Source organism: Perca fluviatilis, chromosome 1 (assembly GCF_010015445.1).
Source record: "Perca fluviatilis chromosome 1, GENO_Pfluv_1.0, whole genome shotgun sequence".
Classification (NCBI taxonomy): Eukaryota; Metazoa; Chordata; class Actinopteri; order Perciformes; family Percidae; genus Perca; species Perca fluviatilis.
The window spans coordinates 32,687,529-32,710,825 of NC_053112.1; the positions used below are offsets into that span (position 1 = coordinate 32,687,529).

The 23,297-nt window shown below is 41.6% G+C and overlaps 1 protein-coding gene across 1 annotated transcript in view; it reads right to left on the minus strand.

Annotated features, from left to right (window-relative positions):
- The window catches only part of lrba (LPS responsive beige-like anchor protein), a 196,431-nt gene that overhangs the window by 102,805 nt on the left and 70,329 nt on the right, over nt 1–23,297 (minus strand). Inside the window, exons 30-35 of the mRNA XM_039799595.1 lie at nt 22,492–22,661; nt 20,405–20,489; nt 20,042–20,175; nt 19,075–19,136; nt 7,824–7,888; nt 5,280–5,388 (exon numbers count right to left, since the gene is read on the minus strand). Coding sequence (XP_039655529.1) covers nt 5,280–5,388; nt 7,824–7,888; nt 19,075–19,136; nt 20,042–20,175; nt 20,405–20,489; nt 22,492–22,661 — 625 coding nt within the window. The remainder of the gene's footprint in view (nt 1–5,279; nt 5,389–7,823; nt 7,889–19,074; nt 19,137–20,041; nt 20,176–20,404; nt 20,490–22,491; nt 22,662–23,297) is intronic.

The following is a 23,297-nucleotide window of genomic DNA, read 5'->3' on the forward strand; positions in this document are numbered from 1 at the left end:
GAAAAATCATACTGTCGTCCGGAGGTGAAAAATAGTCAAATGAAGAAAGGACGCGACCAGGTGAAAAATACATGTCCTCCGGATTGAAAACGCGAATACAGCGTAGTGGCAGTGGGCTCGGGCTGGATTTGATAACAGATTTCTATCAACAATATGAACTTTAAGCAGCAAACAAACTTCATATTTTGCTAAATAAAAATGTGTAAAAAGCCACAAAACACTGCCACAGCTCTGCTCTGCATGAGCTAGAAAAATTGTTCTAACATGGAGACTTTTATACACAATCCTGAGCTCACTGCTCAAAAGGTAAAAAAAATAAATAAAAAAAAATAAACAGAACATTCTCCTTCTGAATAAAGAGACCGTGTCAAAGGCAACTGTGGAGTAAAGTCATATTTCGGTGGGTTAGCTGGTCACACATAATGACGGGAGCTGCGGAGGAGGTACCTTGGGACTTCATTACAGCGAGACTGAGACTACTGTTCCCCGACCGTCTTTTGTAACCCACTTCTCCCACTCTACCTGCTGGTGTCTTTAGTCAAACAGTCCATGTACAGTAAAAACGAAAGCATCTGCCAAGAAAGGACAAAAAGCAATGCTGAAAGATGCCACCTTGCGATACATGTTGACAATAAAGGTCACTATTGTGAATTAAGATATCTACTGCTGCGTTTTTGTCTCACCACAATATGAAATTTCACCTATATCCTGATGGTTGTGCCACAGTGTATCACACATACAGACATGTTCCGGTTTTATTTCCCCTCATTCTCTTGACAGCAGTTTTGCTCATAATGAGGTGCCCGGGCATCCAGCCCTGCTGACGTGCTGCATTACAGTTGCGACAACTACATGACAGCAAGCTACAGTTGGTGGCAGCTATCAGTCGGAGTGCTGTGAATGATGTGGTGTAAATAGCCTTTGGGACTTGCGGTTCTCTGGCCCTTACTGTGTGTGTTGTTTGAGTAACCTTTGATCAGCAGATTGCTTCCGTTTTAACAATAAAAGTAATTCTCTTAAACAGGTTTTCGTGGAATCTGTGAACTGATCTGCCTGCTGGTTATATTCAAATTAGGATTTATTGTAACAGCTTAAGTCAGGTCAGCTCTCACTCTTAACTTAAGCTATTACAAGACATCCTTGCCCAGGCTCTCTCTCTGATACTCCACTCTGTGATGCACAAGCTCCCAGAGACCAGTGCTATGATAATGCAACATAATGAGCCTCAGCTCAATGTTAATGTCATTAACGTGGGGAAAAGCACCGGATCGTTTTACAAGCTCAGCAGAGGGAAGACAATGATGCCAAGCGCTAATTAGCCGCTATCGTCTGGCTTTCACAGGATCTCTCAGACAGTCAATTCAATTACTCCATATAACAGCAGAAGATGAATCAAGGGGGGGGGGGGTGTATTAAAAAAAAAAGCAAGGGAAGGGTAAGAAAGAATAGAAATGACTTGGGTCTTGCTCACTCTTCCCTATCTGGACCTTTTCATCTGCCCTTGTGCCCCTGAGCCCACCACATTTCATCCCTAATGAACAGCCCCATAAAAAAGAGGGAGTTCGATTTCTCTCTCCTCCTTTCTATCTCTTGGGCTCTCCTTCCTGCTCCTCTGGAAGATATCAGAGTCTATCATTTGTTGTGCTGGGCCGCAGCATCCGATCGGCAGATCTCCTTCACATTAAGGATCCTTTTAGATAGAGAACCCTAAAAGGTAATTGGATTTCCCCCCCTAGTTATCTTCATCTGTTTCACCCTAAGCCCACTGTAATAACTTACTCTAAGGGCCAAAGATAACTCAATTCTGTCCCGCAGAGAGCCAGTGAGAGTGTGAGTGTGAGAGAGAAAGCATATGTTATGTCTCTGAGGCAAACCGCTATCAAAATCCTCTATCACTGCCTTCTAAAGGATATGAACTCTGACAAGGAGCAAACATAAATTTGTTTCTATGTATTGAATTATTCTCTCTTCTGGTGCTTTGGTAGTGCTTCTGCTAAACCAAAGCAAGTGCTCTTAAATGCAGAATAGTATAGTGAGGGAGGATGCAGATTATGTTCTGGCAATTGATGCAGCATGACTAAGCAAACCTTCTCACTTCCAGTGTAACACAATGGTATCCACAAAGCATCATTTTGGGAGGCCTATTTTAAGGTTTATTCTCACAAAAACAATCACCAACCTTTAGTGTCACGGCAACACAATACAGGGGCTTTAAAAAAAAGAAAAAAAACTAGGACATGGCTGAAAATTATTTCAAAACCCTCCAACCCCCGCCCTCAGGGGGGATGTTTCATTGGCCTGTTATTTTTATTGTGGCAGTGCAAAATGAAACCGTTGGCTCTAGCAGGCTCAGGCAGAGCTTGTATGGAGGCAAAAATCAATACAGCAATATCAGAGCAAGACTTATCAGGGCTTCACTTCTTCTCAGAGGTCACAGAGGAGCAACTGCATTTAAGTGGGGAATTCAATTGTGAAACCCAGTTTGGGACGAGCCACGTTGGGTATCTGATTAAGGGCGGCTCGAAGATTGCAAGGGTAGAGTAAGTTTCCAATGACAACATGAAAATGCAACTAAAAGAAAAGTTATAGCTTTCCATTTGTGGTGTTTTTACAGCCAACTGAGTGACAGTTCATGTAACTGATAGCGCTGCTTCATTTGGAAATGTAACAAACCCTGACCCTATTACACTGCACACAGTATTGTACTAATATAGGCCCACAGTCTCTTACATTATATATACTACAAATGGATACAGGCTGGATAAGGAATGCTCACAGAGTAGAACAACTAACCACTAACTAACAAAACAGCAGATGCCTCACCTTTGGTACCTGTCATTTGCCCTCTCTTACCAGACGTGCATCAAAGACTGTAGTCATGTCATGTTTTCATACACGCTGGTTATAAGACAAATAACAGTATGCTTACTGAAGGCTTGTGCAAAAATAGGACTTACATTCTGTCAGTTAAATAGCTTATTCTCATGTCCAACTCTTGTTAGACATAAAGTACACATATTCAGGTAATAAAGGTTTTGTTTTGAGTAACCTTTGTATGAAAGATTCAGCTAGAAGGAAATATGGTACTACACACAAACAGGACTTACACCAACAGCAAAAAAAGCTAAACAATCAACTAGATCTGGAGACCTTGGGACAGGCAGGTTGTTATGTGCAATGCCAAACTACTACATGCCAGGTTAGGATTCAGGGACTAATGCCAGGGAGTTTGAGAAAAATCGAGAAGCGTGTGGCCTGCGGCCACAGCAAGAGGCCGAGGCAGAGCAGGGATCATTTGGGGCTGTCGTGTGCAGACTGGCTGCCAAGTCCATCTGTCTGCCAGTCAGGCAACATACTCCGACCCATTTTTACTTGTGCTGCTCTTGTGTCAGATGAAGACAGCTGCCTAACCTGCTGGCATACTGTACGCACACTTTTGCAAAAGCACAAACACTCTGCACCTTTTCATTGAGTAGGTATGCAGCAAAAATAAAAAAAATCTGCTACAACAACCTAGAATTAAACCAGGCTCCTCCAGTCTATGTTGATATTGATACGGTCAGATAACACTGTGTGCAAATGACTGACACTTGGAGCACAGTGAGTAATAAGGGTTCACAAAAATAGGATGACAATTACACAGAAAAGCAGCCTATCCAACAAAGAGCGCAAAACATAGCAATCACAGACAAAACTTTGATGTGCCCCGACCCCTCTGATTGACTTTCAACCCTCTTGAGGGATTTTACTTTACCCGGATGTCAGAGAGACCCTTCGTTGAACCTTAAAAAAGCATCATATTTTACTGCAAAGTGGGGGCTGAGGCGGTGGGTTTACACACAGTCAGCCCTTCAGGCCAGCACCTCTCAGGTCTGTCTGCAGATTTTAGTGCTGGCAGGTTCCTGAGAAATGAGGGGAGGGAGGGATGGAAGAGAGGGGAGGATGCCATATTCCTGTCACTGGCAAAATACACCCCCAGCGGGAGTATAATGGACAGGATCTCAGCAGGACAGGAAATGATTTTGGTGAGATCTAGAAAGCAGAGGAGGGGGGTGGGGGAGTTTAGCAGAGTTGGACTGGGAAAGGGGCAACTAAGGGTGCCCATGGGTCAGGATAGAGTTTGCCCGGCAGCTACACGTGAATGGCAACATTTGTGCTGCGAACTGGTAGGAAGAGGAGGGGGAGAAGGTATGCTTCAGGGGCAAGGCTGCAGTTAGACAGAGAGGCACAGGGATACATTAACACTACACAATGTTTGGTTAGTGATATGTGCCAAGCTTGATCTCCAGCCTCAAACAACTTCAGTGTGTGTGCAAGTGTGTGCGTTTTTGTGTAGGCGCTCACGTTTAGCTTAGGGTTATGTTTGAAAAGCAAACATCTACCCTCTGGGTTTGCTGCGACAGATCTTAAAACTTGATGGACAAGTTTTGAGTAGTCATTGGATCAGCTCCTCTATGCTCTTACGGACTGTTACTCCTTCCTTGTTTTCATTAAATATATTCACTGACCAAGCATAGGAATATCAAACTATTAAACATTTCTATCAAAGCAGTCTGTTAGCGCAATGGGCCTAAAGCTACAAATGGACTTTTTTTGTCTGTGCTTAGCAAGCCTAAAGTTGCTGTGGAGCTCACAGGAGGAAACGTATTATGACAGTTTGTTCCTTGTTAAAAAAATTTCGTGGTACAGAAGAAACAAAAAGAAAAAAGTCTGAACTGCAATACACTAGCTTGATCTTATAATCTTCCCTCATTCTTCACAGATAGTCTACAATTAAAGTTGAAATAAGTCTTTTTTTATAAATATATTTTCATATCCATCTGTATAGTGGAGCAAAGTAAAACATGTTTGAGACACTCCTGGATTGAGAAATGCTGATCAGATTTGTCAGGTCGTGGATGCTGTCCAACTTACTCACTACTGTAAATCCTCTTTTAGGCAATCTCATTACCTGGTCTGCTGACCACACTTTGCATACAGACACAAATAATGACATACAGAAAAACTGCCGCACAAATGCAACACGGAATTATTAGTCATCTTTGTAGTAGTTTGAAAAGTTGCAGATTTCAGCTTTAAGTTGCAGAATATTGTTTCGGTTTGTCATTTGCTACAGCATGCTGCGATACCACACCTGTAAAATCAATATAGTTTGGGATAGACTAATATTTTATAGAATTTTTTTTTTTACATGCATGATAAGAAATTATGCCAATAGTCTTTTTCTTCTCATATGCGTGTGTCTGTGCATGAGTTGCCAGAGCTGTGCAGCATCTTACCTCAAACTCTGCATGCTTATGGATGTCTTCGGCCCTCTGTCGGCTAAGGATAAATTCAGCTTCATTAGCCACACGAACCAGGTGGTCCTTCATGGTGTGGCTCAGCAGCCTAGGGAGAGGGAGAATCTGATCACTGGAACACTACATAATGTATTTACAATAATAATAATAATAATAACAATAATAACAATAATAATAACAACAACAACAACAACAACAACATTATGTATATGGATGTCAATTTACTTCCATCATAGAGGGGAAAATATCAGGCAGATGCTTAGCAATCATAAATCCTAAAATCTTGAGCTTCAAAGTATTTAAAACATCTGTTTAACACTGTGATATGGTAACTTAGAGATGGAACAGCCATGTAATATCCATAACATGCTGAAAAAGAACCGTGCAAAATAAGCAGAAAATCTAATTTGGAAACAAAACCAAACCAGATAGATCCTCTAACTGGGGCGCAGGTGCTAATTGACTTGTTAATGATATGCATCTGACAAGAGGGAGGATCTCTGCCCATGTTGCTACATATGTAGCCTACCTCCCTCTTCTTATCAGTGTTGATGAAACATGCATGTTGTGCGTGTGTGTGCGTGCGTGCGTGCGTGCGTGTAGGTCAAAGAAACCTCTCGACAACCCTAAAGGTTAGGACTGTGCAAAGTGGAACAATAACAGACCAGGGGCCAGAGAGGAGGGATGGGGAGGGCTGGGACTGACTGTGGGGTGGGGGTTTAGGGGCCAGTGGATGGCTGTAACCTAAGCTTGCTGTTTCAGCACAGGGCAGCAGGGGAGCGGAGGTGCTGGGGCCTCTGCAGCCTCTATGGTCCCGTCGAGGCCCCGCTATCAATAACCCAGCCGCTGCCCTTCTTTATGGTGCTCTGTGCTTAAGACTGTACATATGGACAAAACAGACTTCTTTTGAGACGAAATAGTAAAATATTTAGTAATAAGCAATATAATAAAGAGTTCCTGCAGGGTTCGCCTAGTTAAATTCAATACTTTTGAAGAGCCTTTTAACTACCAGATAGAACACCATTTAATACCTCTGACAGTCATACTGGCCAAAGTAGGAGCGTCAGATAGAAAAAGGCCTATACTTATTTATTATTACATTATTTTTTATTCAGTACTTTTTTTTTTTTATTATTATATAATTAATTGAACTAATGTGACTGACTTGGATCCAGATACACAGCGAAATAGACCAATGAACAAATCCAAAAAAATGCTTATTTAAAAGTTTTTCACTTGCCCATATGAGACTATGAGATTCCTAGCTACTGTAGCCAGCAGTAGTGACAGCGCTTGCTTTAGGTCTAAATAGTGCTCCACCAAAAAAATAAAGTCGGACCACTTGTGACTTGTAAGGGTATAATGTCTCCCAACGGCCCGCAAGCGCATACAGAAACCTTTCAGAAGTAGCGTTGCTGCCTATGGCAAGAAAAATATTTAAGACCATGTTAATGAAATGTAAGACTTTTTAACAGCTTCTAAGGCCTTTTATGAGGAAATAGTATTCCATGCATTGTAAGACCTTTCAAGACCTGCAGACACCCCGTTTCATCAAACTGCTATCACTCTGGGCAGACCTTTCTACAGACTGTCAAATAAATTACATTAATAAATTACACAAAACAGGGTGGACTTTAATCAAATAAATGAAATAATGACAGGACTGGTGGGGAATGTGATGTTCAACTAATCATATTGTTTGTTTAAATGGCTGTTTGATGTCCACTAAGAGACAGACCAGACATACATTTGCATACAGATGTTTGCACTTTCACTAGTAACCCTGACTTGAGTTATGGCTGTATAAGATCAGCCTCTTAAGTGAATCACAAATAATGTCCTCCACAAAGAACTCATACGACGACAGTACATTGCCAGTCTCATTAGCATTACTGTGGATTAGCCTCTGCCAATTTTAAAAAGCTGAGAATCAATAATGGAAAGTATGGCTCTCTAAATCTGCAATTGATGACTTCCAAGACTAAGAGGAACTGATGTGGAAATTAGAGTCTTATTATTAGGGAGGGATGGAGAGGCTCAAATGTCGGGATAATTATAAAAAAAAAGACAAAGAAAAACAAAAGACAGCGGCAGACAGAAGAGATGATTACAGGCTGATAATGGCTCAACCATAAAGGCATAAACTGACAGGGAGGGGGAGCAGGAAATCAAGAGTGATTTCCCAACTGTCACAGAGGAACCTGCGATCAGGGCCTGTCACCTTTTAACTAAACTCCCTCCTTTTCCCAAATCCCTGTGGGATGAGCACGTATTGCATGGAGCCTTGAACTCCGGGATCTTCCATCCTCACTCTTCTAAGCTCCTGTAACACCCCCGCCTCCCCCATCATTGATTGTTGTCCAGAATCTAGAACAGCCACCCCATCACAAGGGCCTTAGGGGCTGTGATGTGATCCAGGAATGGTGAAATTGGAAAGCGGCTGATGGGTAGAGGTTGGAAAGATAATGAAGAAGTGCTGCTGCAAGGAGAGAGGAAAGCACTTAGCATGTCACAGGTACCTACCTGCCTTCGTTGACCAACTCGATAAAGGCGAGACCTGCATTCTTCTGGATGGAGTTCTGCCATTCCTGCAAGAGAACACACACAATATCAATAAATGCACTGACATGACTTCACCAAGTTATATAAAGGTTTTTATTTTTACACATGGTCAAGTGAATCTCTTATTACATAGAATTATAGGTTGGTTAATAAATCTTCCATCAAACAGTCCAAAACCTAAAGAGATTCAGTGTGCGCAATGATCGAAAACAGAGAAAAGCAGGGAATTTTTTAATTTACCAAGGGAATGTTTGGCATTTTTGCTTGAATAATAACTTAAACCAGGGGTCTTCAAAAGTTCTTTAATCCAAGGACCCCTTATAATAATAATAACAATAATAACAATAATAATAATAATAATAATACATTGAATTTATATAGCACTTTTCACAAACTCAAAGTCGCTTTACAGGGCAGTAAAGACAAACAAAACAAAATTAGAGCAGGGACCCCCTACTACATCTTTTATAAAATTAAATTGCATATTAAACTGGGCCTACAATAAAAGCCTAAAGCCTTTATACATACATTTTTAGTGCATAGAAAACTAAGCTATAAAAATCATTGTTGGTATGATTTTTTTTAAATCATGTTTTAATGTTAACCATACATGTGGCAGAGTGAATCCTTAGGATTAACTGTATCTGTGGATGGCTATCTTAGTGACTACCTTACCCATAGGCCAGTAAGACTATCATCAATGTCTTTTTTTTCACATATAGGCTGATTTATATTTGCAAATAATATGTTGGATTCATGTTAAGACATTTACATTTTTGAAAAAACAAAAAGTTGCAACAGAACTCCCTTCATTCAATTTGCCAGATGATGGTCTAGTACCGAAAACGTTGCCTGCAAGGAAATTTATTCTTTGCAAGTCAGGCAGCGTGCAGGAGTTTCTTTACAACTTTTGACCGACTTAACCCTCTCCAACGCACCTGTCACACGTTATAGCTGTGCAAAGTATTTTTCTGTACTGAAAAAACATTTTAAAAAATGAATAAATTTGGTGCGCCCCCCCCCCCGCAGTAACTCTGAGGACCCCCTAGTGGCCCCGGACCCCCTGTTAAAGATCTTTGACTTAAAGGATTAAACAATTTTCAAAGTAGTTGCAGATTACTTTGCAGTCGATAGACTCATCAATTAATTGACAATTTTTTTTCCAGCTCAAGTAAAATCCTTTTTGAAATCTGAACTCTTAATAACTGGACCTCGTAGAAAACTATTCATGGGAACATCCTGGTGACTCCGTGGTTTACACTCTGTCTATAAGCTTTCCTGCCACTGCAGAAACATCATCCAAAAAAGGCACACTGACTGCTTTGGTCAGCTAAGGCTACATAATCAGCTGGCAAACTAGTGGAAAGGAGTGAAAGAGCTGTGTTGAGAGTGCATTTATCACAAGTCAATACACAAATTTCCTCCTCTTTGACTAACGTTATGGTTGAAGGTGTCAGTCTAAACAATCCAACCACAGCCGTGTGCAACTTTAAATCCTCAATTTTGAAAGGACAACGAGAGAAGGGAAACTCAGCGGTCACCGTCTCTCATGTTCTGTTCAATATTTCAACACCTTCAACACAACCGTCAAAAGAATAATAAAGCAACAAGGTCATGGGGCCTGTCTGAACCTCACAGTGCTCCCCCCTCCCCTTCCTCTCGGGGGAGATGGAGAAATATGCGCGAAAAACCTCAGGTTAGAGACCTAAACTACCAAACTAGTCTTTAAAAAAATCATTAATCACAGCTTGAAGTCACCATACATTCCACACTATTCAGCTTTTATTAAAATGTGTCATTTGTTGATAAGTGTGCAATAGTAACACAACATACATTACACATAACATACATTTTTTCCCCCACTCTGAAGGAAATTCTCCTTTCAACAAAGTGCCCAAAACAACACATTTTAATTGAGTTAACCATTTGATTGAGTTGCAAAACAACTACGAAGTGAAAGCCACGCAGTGTGTGTGTGTGTGTGTGTGTGTGTGTGTGTGTGTGTGTGTGTGTGTGTGTGTGTGTGTGTGTGTGTGTGTGTGTGTGTGTGTGTGTGTGTGTGTGTGTGTGTATAAACGTTTTAAACTCTGCTGTCATCATCTCTTGAGCTGATAGAGGAAACCGTGTGTTTATGTAGCGACTGGCCTTTCAGTAAACCTAGAGAGCCCACAGGGACGAGGATATCAGCGCTACGAAGAGGAAGGAAAGATCAAATTTACACAAAGTTCTAATACACATCCAAACCTATTTGTACATATGTGATGATTTCCCAAAACCATACATTTGTTCCCCTTTCGGTACAACTAATGTAAATCAAAACCAATCATGCACCAAGCCAAGAGGAACCCTTCTTCTGAAATGCCTGCGCACCATCACTCTGTAACCAACTGCACTGTCACACAGACACCAAGCGAACACTTAACCTCAATTCAAAACTGCTTTTTGTCCTAAAAGACCATATTGGCATTGACCGTGTTTACAATACATTCCAAATAAAGAGGGCACAGAGGGAATACAAGTCTGGGCTTGGGAGTGGAAACAGCGTTTTGGAGTTGAGTACTGGCAGAGGGTTTTGCGGCTGAAGCTTGCTTTAGAGGAAGTGTGTAAGAGCAGCCTTGGGGCCTTCTAGTTGAAGCATAGACTGCAGTTGAAGGACATTAACCATGAGTGTTAGCCTGTGGCTGTGGGGATATTCCATACCGGGCCAGACTGCACTTTCAAATAAACACCACAGGAAGTGGGGCCGTAAATAGAGTCGTCGTCCTCTCTGGAGAAACAGAAAACCAGTGACATTAAATCTTGTTTATGTGATTTCGTTAAAATACATTGCGACTTTGATGCAGGAGTCGGGAGAATTCAAAGCACAACTAAAAGCTTCTTCGGCAGAAATAAAATGATTGTCGCAAAACTGCAGCTCGGTGAGGCTTCGGTTCTAAATGAGGTTTGACAAACGACGTAGAGGCCATTGGCATTTCGTGGACACAGACAAAAGGTGATAGCAAGACTAATGGTGTCATTATGGGCTAAGAAATGGCTTCTCTAGTTGAATTAAAAAAGCAATGACCCCGATCTGAGGGACATCTCTCTGTGACAAAAAAGGAAACGGAGACAGGTCAGTGATAGAATATTGGATTTTGGCTGCCCTGGTCAGCGGTGTCACGGCTTTTATGGCCGCTATAGGGGCCATGACCACAGCGCTCCCGATGAGAGGATACAAGCAGCCATTTGTGACCTCTCACCTTTAACCTGACCTCCTAACAGATGATAGGACGGAGAGAGAGGGCTGTCCCTTGATCCCGATTGGAAATTCTGCCGATGTTTAATATAGGTAAAACACGCTACGTTTTGTTACCCTTTTTTTGTTGCGCGTGAGGGCGTGTATGAATGAACATTTGGAAATGCCCATCTCAATCTGAAGCCAATAAGACCGCTCTGTTTGGTCTGTGTTCCACGATGATGGCATTGAGTCTAAACACACATGCCATGCACTTCCGTCATTACAGCTGATTATCCATAATCAACATCTAAATATACCACTACCACTAGTGAGAAAACACAGGCCTCCTGAGCAAAATTGCCTTTCAAACATCAGGCTCGCCACAACACACGGAAAACATTTTCCAACACTGAAGAAAGCAATGTCTCGGCTCTACCGAAATAATAAATAAGTCGGTTGTGCTTTTTGGTGGCATCACTCATAATCACAAGTATTTGTTGATTTGAAAGGCTATGGGGATACAACTTAAGATGGGACGACAAAAGCATAAATCCTCATGTCAAATGTGGCAGTGCAGCAGAGGCAAAAATGAAATAGGCTGAGAGCCACTGATTATTCACATCCAAAAAAGTATAACAGTATAGGAGTTTGATTACAGGGTGACAGAGAATAAGACTGTAAAAAGACAAAGCAGATGGAAACAAAATGCACCTTTTGAACAATAAATGTAATTCAATTCATTAACTGCTATAAAGTTAAAGTTCCTTAAGCCAGTGACGTCTCAATAAAAGGTGGTGGAATTTTAAACAAACCGAATAAGAACAGACAAGGAAACCCAAATGTTTCTGAACAGCCATCCCATACCAACAAAGACCAAAAAAAACAGCCCATGTGTGCAGAAGAGTGGGACAAAGACTAAAAAAAAAAAAAAAAAACCATAAACTATCAAATATGTTATTCATCATTGTCCTTTCGACTGATTAATGCAGAAGTTGAGCAGTTTGTTGTTTAGCCATGCTGCTGTGTCTGAAAAACATGCGTCTGTGTAGGAATAACTTAACACCGGTGTGTCTACTGTGGCTCTCGACAGTCCACATGTGCAAGTTCAGATGGTATCTGCTTAAAGAAAAACAGACACTTATATTGGTGTTTGTGCGATCAAATTCACAACTGAGGGAATATTTACCGATGTCCAAATATTTATACTGCAGGGTCTCCGAGAGCTTCATGGACTTACACTTTCATGGCTACAGTAACATGAAGAGTGAACAAACATGACCTAAACCCCTGCATACACCAAACAGACGAAGCAGAAACATGTTACAACACTTGACCTGTGCATGAAAAGTATGTTTAAGTGGAACACATAAATGTATACAGTACATTTAATAAGCCAGCATTGCATCATAAGAAACTGACCCATTTTTAAAGAAATACTTTAGCAATCTTATCTTGGCACAAATGCGGTATGTGGTTCCTTCAGTTTAATGTCAGTGGGTTTTAATGATGTAGGAGAATAAGAATACTTAAACACTGTGCAGCTGCTGCATTTCCAAGTGGAACAGATGTTCAGTTCTTAAATGAGCAATGAAATCATCACCTCAAACAACAACCTCATTTTCATGACCTTTTTTCTTTTGTTTAAACTGTATGTCTACACTTTTTCAGTACACAAGAGTATTTTACACAAGAGTATTTTGCATAACTTTGCAGCAGAACAAAATACACAAACAACTTTAAGCCGCAGTACGGACTGGTTTCTAATAAGGCTGATTGAAAATGAGTTTCCTAATACCTTTTCAGTTCCATAGAAGTTGCTCTATTGGTGAGAACAGGATCAATCTTTTTCTGTGTTCTCGTCTTAGCTTTTAGTTGATGAGGAAACGTAGAATCATTTCCAGCCATCTCATTTGGAGATGCATAATAATTAGAAATGTGAACTTGCTAAATGAATGATTTTAATGTGCAGTGATTAGGACATATTGGTGGATGTATAGTTTAGGCTTATAAGTCAATGCCATCAAAACATTTTATGTAGGTTCATCCATCTGTCGGTAATCTATAACCGCTTATACTTTACAAGGTTACTCTTAAAGTAGCCCAACTTTTGCCAGATGTTTCAACGATGGTATGAATTCAACACAACAATGTAAACGCAGAGTAACAAGAATAGCATGTAAAATATGTCCTCGGTTGACTAAGGCTTTCAATGCTACAAATCTGGACAGGACCAAACATCGTTTAACAATGCCAACTGATTGTCATCAAAATACCCAAAGATACTGAATATAATGGTTGTTAAAATATGACTCTGTGCAACTCTGAATTCTGTGTAAGCCCCCTGAAGTATGAGCAGGAATGACAGTTAATCATGTCCAAGTTTTGAACTTGGCTTTTACCAGATCAAAAATGCAGAGAAGTGAATTTCCACTCCAGATCTGAGCAAAGAAGCCAGAACGCGATTTTATCAGCAGGATGGCTGAGAGAGGATAGCAGGGGGAGAAACATAAGAATACATTCCATGGCCTTATAACTTGGGGACCTGTCAGGTAAGAAAACATTACATTAACAGTGCCTGTCAGGAGGAGAGGGCTCTGTCAGGGAAATTCATTTATTTGAAACACGATTATACATTGTGTATAAATAACCAACCATTCATGCCACTTGAGGCCCCTCCAGTCCTGAGCCACTTGAAGCCAGCTCACAGTAAAACCGTCTGGGAGCTAAATTAAAAGCCACTCAGTTTCTTTTATTTTATTTATTTTTTTATTTTTTTTTTTTTTTTTTTTTTAGGAGTCTCACATCTGATTCTCCCCTCTCAGCTAGACTTCACTTCCTGTCAGGAAGTCCCCCTTGACCCCCCACCTCCTCCAACACGACGCATCCCGCCGCCCCCTCTCTGGCTGAATAGTTGCAACGATAGGGAGTCTGCAGAATTAAGTGCCAGTTGGTGTTCCTATGTTTTCTCTACGTCTCACAGGAGAGTACCTTTTCAAAGAACATACAGCATGATATTATCCTCTGAAATGGAGAGTGATGGCGGGGACACGGAGCCGCGTGGCACGGCTGTAAAGGGGCACTGGAGCGGAGCACCGGGTGAGGGCGAACAGGGAGGGAGGGGGAAATAATAACACTTTGATTTGCACTGATCTTGAACCTTGTGTGCCTGTTTAACTGCACAGCGGGGTGTCGGTCTGACTGTGAGGTAAATGATGGGGAAGGTATTTTTGTCCCCTGGTTTCATCACATTCCTCGCCACTTCTCTCACCTCTCTCCGCTCCCCAGGTGGTTCATACAACATGGTCTGCTCTTGATCCATCATGGCCTCACTTACGGGGGGAGAAGAAGAAATGTGTCCACTGACAGATATATATGACTATATGGCAAAAATCTGACTCCACATTCGACAACATAACATTCGAAATAATTTTTTCCCCCCAATTTCCAGGGCCACTAAGCTTCCAACTGGTTCCCTCGTTTCTCAGATTAGGTTATTGATTGTGTGGAGCATATGATGACTGTTCACTCCCGACCTGTTCCCGGACTGCAGGGGTTTAAACTTCTATGCCTCCGCCACTCTTACTTCTAACCTGGAGGTCAGAGGGTCAAGGGTCAGGAGGAACCAAGTGTTTTGGGAAGTCAATGTTCTTCTCCCTGCTGACTGGGAGAGAGAGAGAGAGGTGCCCATCTGTTAAACAGGTTAACTTTGAGTAGACTGGCTGGGGAACATAATGCTAATGTGTGGTCATTGGATTAGCGGGTTAGCATTGATGTTGTTGTATTATCTGCATCAGTGGTCCCAACAAAAAGGCTATTTGCTTCGAACAGAGTTAGTGTACGTGTCAGCTACTAAAGTTCAATAAACCACATAATCCAATCCAAACTTTTCAACACACAAACATTTAACAGTCAGGGCCCTATTTTAACGATCTAAGCGCACGGCGTGAAGTGCACGGCACAGGTGCGTTTAGGGCGTGTCCAAATCCACTTTTGCTAGTTTGACGGCGGAAAAAAGGGTCCGTGTGCCGGCCGCATGGTTCAAAAGGGTTGTACTTTGTGTCTTCATTAATTCATAGGTGCGTTTTGGGCGTAACATGCAATAAACTCAATCGGAGTGTTATCTCCCATTCCTTTTAAAAGCCTGGCGCGTTTGTATCTTGGCGCATTGCTATTATGATGGTGGATTTGCACCGTAATATTTTTTATTTGTAATCTTTGTGTGCTGCTGCGCTTCCCTGTGTGTGTGACAAGCATAGTGTGCGTGCGCTGTGCATGAGCCTAGGCTCATTTTACTAATTTGCTGTTAAAATAACAATGAAATGCTGCGCTCTTTACTTTGGATCAGGTTTTTGTTGGTCACTGGCGCAATCACTTCCCGCTGCCTCAAGATAGCAATACGCCAAGAATGCACCTGAACACACCTCCCCATGGGCGCATTTGCTATGTAAACGACGCAGGCGCTGGACGGGAAATTGACAATGCGTCGGTCTTAAAACTAGCAAAGACACTTGCGTCGGACTTTGCGCTGCACTGGGTGTAAGTTGATGGCTTGGTTCACCCACATTTTCTCACTTACCCCTCGTTCTATATAGTAATGCAGCTAGTTGTGGTTTTATTTAATTGTGTTTCAAGAAATATATATATATATATCTATATATCTATATATATATATCTATATATCTATATATATATCTATCTATATCTATATCTCTATCTATCTATCTCTATCTATCTATCTATCTATCTATCTATAATAGAAGAATTAAGGAACTTTATTACTTTATTTGTAATTACGCTACATTGAATGTATTTGTTGACATGTGCGGAAGAGCAGTCTCTCTCTCTCCCTCTCTCTCCCCCTCTCCTCATGTACAGGATGCATTTCTGATAAATGGCAGAAGAATGGATGGGCTGACAGAGGGGCCGGACAATAATGGCTGATCTACAGGACACAAATGCAGCTACTGAGGAGATTTATGGGCCTCTGCTCATCGTAGACTGTCCAGTAACCGATGAGATGATTTCTCAAAGCTCTGGATTGACAGCAGCGAGTGCAAGAGAAAGCTCTCTCTCTTGTCCCAGCGCATTACTTATTTATCAGATGTTTTGGGTGGAAGCCACTTTAAGAAGTGCACCCAGGAAACAACACGCTGGCCGTAAACATGACAAAGATGGGAGAAAACAAGTGTGAGAGGGAGAGTGAAACTGTCAAGGTGAATCAGGGGCACTGGAAGAGGGGGAGAGTGGTTCTTTACAGTACATGCAAGACCCTCGGGGAACATGGTTCACCAGAGAAAACTTGGATCATATTCATATAAAATGCAAGAGCTACTTTGAGGAAGCCATCACATTCAATAAGCTAGAAGTGATAGGACGTCTTGATATTAACCTTACAAAAAGAACTTCTCCTGTAATTATGGTTATCATTTGGAGAGTGTAGAATTTATAAACTGAGTAGAACTGAAACAATTACACAGTCAACTGACAGAAAATCTCCAACTCCGACTTTTACAATAGATTGTAATTGTTGTAAGCAAAGATGCCAACATTTCACAGGGTTCAGCTTCTCTAGTGTCAATATTTGATGGTTTTGAGTCTTCCATGGTAGTAAACTGAATATTTGGGGATTTTAGACTGTTGGTTGAACATAAGCAATTTAAATATGTCAACTTGTGATCTGTGAAATTGTAATGGCCATTTTTCTCAATTTTTAGACCATAATTTCATGTGAAAAAGTTAGATTCTGCGCTTAAACATAGTACATCTTGAAGTGACAACAATGCCAGTTGCAGATACACAAGTGGCAGCTCTTTACTATTTGGAGCAGCACTCTGTTGCAGCTCCAGTATATCATCATTAATCCTCATTTTGTATATTCAGCAGTCCTCGAGGATCAATATTACAGCGGAGAACAAGGCAGCATGCCACCCCAACAGTTTATGTCTGATCAAAATGGCCCTTTAATTGGGAGCACAGTTGTAGTTGTTTAGAAATGGGGCCCTATCAAACAGCGGTTTACAATCCCGTCCTCAATGCCAAGCTGATGTGGGCGCCAATGCAACTTTCATAGGATCCCTGATTAAAAACTGCTCTGCAGTCCCAAGCCTCCTGACCCTTCACCCTGGCTCCACTCCATCTCAAAGCTCGGGAAATTAATTAAAATTTGGCAGAGATGGTATCGCATCGCATCTCCGATGAAGGTGTGGGGGTGGAGGGAGAAAAAAATCAATCAAAATCATCTCCCATCTATTCACTCCACTGGTTGGCGTGAAGGCAGGAAGGAGTCACAAGATGGCAACAGAGGCACTTCCTGTGAGAGGATTGAGCGCTTCCTGTGCCGGAGGGCCCAACAAACTTTGCTCAATAATGTCATCAATCATGGCACTGGCTCCCACTCACTGCCCCACAAGGAGAACAAACAATATAACAAATAATTATACATAGTAACCTAGCCCAGAGGAAAGTCTGTCCCTGTTGTCCTCTTTTCCCCGGTTGAAAGCAGCATATCGCCTCTACCTTCCTCCCCCCTATTTTCCCCCCTATTTTCCCCCCTTACACAACAATAAAATTACATTTGCATTAGCTGTGAGAGAATTTGGTTGGATGATTTATTGAAGCAATCAACACTTCGCTGGCCAATCCCTGTTCCTCTCACTGAGAGAGTGTGTATGTGTGTGTGTGTGTGTGTGTGTGTGTGTGTTGTGGAGATGGGTGGGGTAGCTTGGAGCTTAGAGAAAAGAAGAAATAGCTTGGGCTGGGGACCAAAGGGGGGAAGCGAGGCATGAGCTGTGCAGCGGAGCAATCACCAAGATTCTGCCTTTGATTAGATTAGCATTAAACAACACCCTGACAGATATGACAAATAGGTGCATTAGAACCTGTCATTCTTCTCTCTTTGGTTTTCTATCTAGCTTTCACTCCTGCTATTCCTTCGTCTCCAGACATTAGAGGGCTTGCATTCCCTCCATGTGTCCCACTAGCACAAATCTATGCACGGCCCCTGACATCCAAACAGATGTGTAATCTGACTGTATTACCTTTTTAGAGAAGACGCGAAGTGAATAATGGGAACCAAACAAGAGTAGGGGTTAAAAGGAGGAGAAGGTGGAGGAAAGAAAGCCAGATGACAGGTGCTATTTCTTTAGAAAATAAGGCTGATAAAAATATTTTTTTTTTAAAGCCGAGCGCAGTGGTGAGAGAGGTGTCATTAATCAGATGTGCTTTCTATTATTGGATATCTTTGTTTTTTCACAAGGTGCTTTAAATGGTAAAGATGCAAACAAACAGGGCCAGAGGGGAGTTATTATCTGTTGTCCTTGTCACTGGATGAGTGTATATGAGGGCAACGGTTTGTGTGTGTTACATTATAAAAATGAGTGCTTCTACACTGAATAAATACACCGTTTTATGAGACGCATTTACACATAAATGTGAAGTACACTGTGTACTGTGTTTTGGTCCGCAAAGCCTTCAGTAGCTTTGTGTGTCTTAATGCTAATCAGCCATCCTGGAGTGATCTATTGACATCCCCGATCATTGATCTGCCCACGCCTGCTTATGATCCCTAAATTAGTATTCATGAATCCGGCAGCAGCTAAATAAACTTGGCAACAAAACACCCACAAGACAACAGAGAAGAGAGGGATAATCAATGCAAAGCACCATCAAATCTACATTATCCCTCCTCATCAGTTTGGCCCGGCCACAAGGGCCGGCGCTCGGGTCAGAGATGACGCGGACAGGTCGGCCACCCTTGACCCTAAAACCAATATTTGCGACCAGAGATGCCTTTTCTCCGGTTTCCCTGACCTCGCTCGGGGATGGGATGAATGTGGCAAGGTAGACAAGGTAGTGTGGAGAAGAAGATAAGGCGTTGGATGGCTCACTGTCTCCACTCTGGGCTGTGGATTCACTGCACTCAAGGTGAGCCAGATAAATCAGATCGGCGGAAAAGCAGAGGACAGGGGTAAGAAAAGATATATATGCCAGACTTGCCTGGGAACACAGAAGCATGACGAGCTCCACCACCGAGCTGCTGGACTTCATGCACACCAGGCCTGGAGAAATACAAAAGAAAAGGAGTCAGAAAGTAATGTACATTTGACAATAAACACTTATTGTTATCCTCTGTACTTGTGGAAACACAATCACGCACTACGAACACACAAATAGACACGGATTACCTAACCTTGTGCCATCTGCAAGAGAGCAGATAGTATTGATGGGCCTAATGAGCCGACATGATGTTACTGTAAACTAATACATATTTGGACCTTGTATTACAGGCCTGACTTGGCCAGCATATGTCCCATTGATCCCTAATGGTGAGCCCTGTTGGGGGCTAGGCCCAGAGGCAAATTCGAAAAGGCTGAGTAGCCATAGGCACAAACGAAAAAAAGGGGGGGGGGTGGTCTTTCAGTTGCTTTTTAAACACAACACACACAAAACACACACACACACACACACACACACACACAAAACTTTTATATGCACACAGAGACACATGCCACCGCAACACACACACACACACACACACACACACACACACACACACACACACAAAAAAAAAAAAAAAAAAAAAAAAAAAAAAAAAAAAAAAAAAAAAAAAAAAAAAAAAAAAAAAAAAAAAAAAAAAAAAAAAAATGCCTTTTCTGCAGGCCCCCATGCAGCTATCAATCAACTTTCCATTTTGTTTGGTGGCAGCAGACATCCCAAACACTGCTATTAGTGGCCTGGCCTATGACCTGGCCCCCTAGAAACCTTCAGCACAACTACCAGCTCTTGACTCCATGCACACTCATTACACTATTAGATTAACAACGGCCTGGATTTGTTACTGTATTTAAATGAGGACAAGACTTAAAGGACGCACCATGCTTGAAGTGAAAGTTACAAAAATTAAATGTTGTGACCTTTTTCAAAAAAAACTATCTGTAATGAGTCTCTGTGATGTTGTACTTACTCGTGCCCTCAATAAGGAGCTCTTGTCCATGGCTGCCCAGCAGGGTCCGAGAGAGGAAGGGAGCAAAGTCCACAAAGATCTCTCTCAGCAGAGGAGCTGCCTTCTCCAGAGCATGCTCCAGACGCTCTGAGATACTAGAGATGGAATCCAAACACACAAACAGCTCATAGTAAGATGAAATTGCAACTCCTAAATAAATCTAGGTAATGCCAAATTAAAACATATCAGTAAAAATATCATGTAAATAAAAAAGGTATTAAGACAACACAACAATAAGTGGATATGCATTAATAACTGATGCTTATGTTCACAAAAAGCTGATAGTGTGTGTGCGTGAGAGAGAGAGAAAAGAAGATGAATCACCTCATATTGGGGGCTGTGTTCTGGGTCACAGGGGAGAGTGGGGGGACAGATGGCAGGCTAGTGCTGGCTGGAACCTGGCCGCCTGCTGCAGGGAGAAACCAAAGAACTCTGTTATTAGTCTGGATGTTGGACAAGAATAAAACCACACACACACACACACACACACACACACACACACACACACACACACACACACACACACACACACACACACACACACACACACACACACACACACACACACACACACACACACACACCACACACACACACACACACACACACACACACCACACACACACACACACACACACACACACACACACAGGGTAGCACCATAAACCTGTGAGGAAACGTCATGCATCTTGTGAAATAATACAATGGCCTCCATTCAAATGTATAGAATAGGGGGATTTATGGTCAAATAGGGCAAGTGGGGGTACAAATATAATTTTACGGTTAGATAGTGGATGATGTACACCGAGCACAATATGTCTTCCTTATCAATTTACAATTCAGAGGTTTTCATGATGGAAACCTCTAAATTGTGCGCCAAAATGCGGTTAACGCTTCACTGTCAGCTGCAGTCATACTTTAAACAGTGTGATCATTTCTGGTTGGTGTATTTAATATGTCAGCTATAGATCAAACACATGCACAATATTAGGTATTTCTTATAAATAGGTAATATTTTCCGTGTTACACCTGTGTTGGAATGTGAGATGTTAAAAAAAAAAAATATTCCTACTATTTTTTCAAATTGTTTTCACTCATTAAGTCATTACATACCAATTTACCCCTCTGGGCTGTTTTTCTGACTGTTTCATTATACAACTAAAAGGTGCTTTACGACTTCATTCTGGAGACAGAGGCACACAAGGTACAAAGTCCATGTTTGATTGATCTGGCAGTAAATTCACTTCCCTGTGGCTCATAAATAAGCTAATGCCCAGCTGAATATGGAGGAGGGGGATTCCTCTGGTGTTTCAGTGGGCTTGTTTTTCCAGCCAGGACAGTCTCCAAGCTGGGATAACTCTTAAGGAATGACAGACAGTGTAATGTAGGCTAGAATGTGTGTGTGTGTGTGTGTGTGTGTGTGTGTGTGTGTGTGTGTGTGTGTGTGTGTGTGTGTGTGTGTGTGTGTGTGTGTGTGTGAGGTGTTAAGCAGCGCCATGTGGGCCGCCTGGTGAGAGTATCCCTCTCGAGCTGAAGTAGCTCCTTCAAACAAAGAGGAGTAAATGAACGTCTCCATTAGTCCTCCCACTGCCCCACTAAAACACACACATGCTCAAAAAGCGTATTTACTCAACACTGCTCACTGACACAAAGCACCCTATGCATACAGCTTTTACACTTATCATTGTTCACATGCACACGCAACACATACAGACATACACACACACACACACACACTCTCCAGCTTGATTTTACAGTAAATGCACAATCTCCTAAAACACACAAACCCCATTCTCATGTCACTCCCTCCTTTCTTAAATATACACAGACTCCTCAGTGAAAAAACATTAACCCACTTTATACACACTCGCGCATGCAGAAAGGTGAAAAAAAAAAAAAAAAAGCTGGCTGCCCCATCATTATTTATGGTCACTTCTGAATCAGTGAATATGGGAGAGTTAGTGTGCTCATACAATAAAAATAAAAAAAGATATGACTTTAATGTGTTACTTTATTCATTCACCTTAATTCACCCTTGTATCACTACTGTATTCCATTATTAAAAATATTTACTTGATTTGGGGCATTTGTTTACACCAGTGATTAATATTTTACATGCATCTTTATTTTTTTTTATGAATGTTACATGCTATTTAAAAAATTTTACTGAATAAAAATGTGAGAATAGCCACTACAGCAATTACAACTGAATTAGTGCAACTATTGTTTCATGCAGTCCTCTCCAGCCTTCAGTAACTGGATTACATTGTACAAACGCAGCAGTATTATTCTGACACACAGAGGAGCAAAACCTCTAAATAAATATCGACTTTTTCTATTGACTTATGTGCCCTCACAGAAACACTGCCCTTCTAATATTTGTGTGTGCGCGCGCGTGTGTATATACTCACTAGCTGCAAAGTCTGCAGAGGTGCTCTGGGAGGCGTCGCCAGAAGATACCACGGCAACGCTTTCGATAGGTGCCCCACCAGACGCAGATGCAGCAGTGGCTGCTGGGACAGCAGTGGAAGTGCCTGGAGAAGGTGCCATGCCCGCTTTCTTGGGTGCAACGACGACACTTCTGTAGAGAGATGAGACAAAATACATTTAATGGTCACCTTTACAGATCTACTGTGAGAAACTGCTGACCGTGCCAGTTCACAGCAAGCCTCACAAGACTTTAATGTACGCAATATGGCTGGAACAACACCAACCAAGTCATCAATCCATTAGACTGGAAGAGTAATTACAGGGCCCTTTTACTGGCACAAAGTATTTTAAAATGGTCCCATTCATCCCTTTACAAACCAAGCATTTACCTGCAGCAGTCCAGAACAATTGTTTACTTGGCCATACTGTACCTAATATAAAACAGCCAACAGTGAAGAAAAATGCATTTCATTTTGCTTGTTGACAGTCTTCAAGCATGTAGTGCATGGGCAAACGACTGAAGCCCACTTTTGGTGTATGTTTTCAACTTCTAAGTCATAAACTGAAACATTTTGCAGCTGAAAGCAATCCTTTTAAAGCACGTAGTAGGGACTTTATTGTTTGACAATTTTCACTAATCAGTGCCAACATGATACCTGGGTTATGGTATGCATACCAAAAACAACACCTTCCTCTAAGGAATATTCTTAACAAAACCGTATTTTTTCCTTTAACAAAATATGCCAAACTTCTAAAGGCATCACTGTACGATGTCATCTTAATGTAA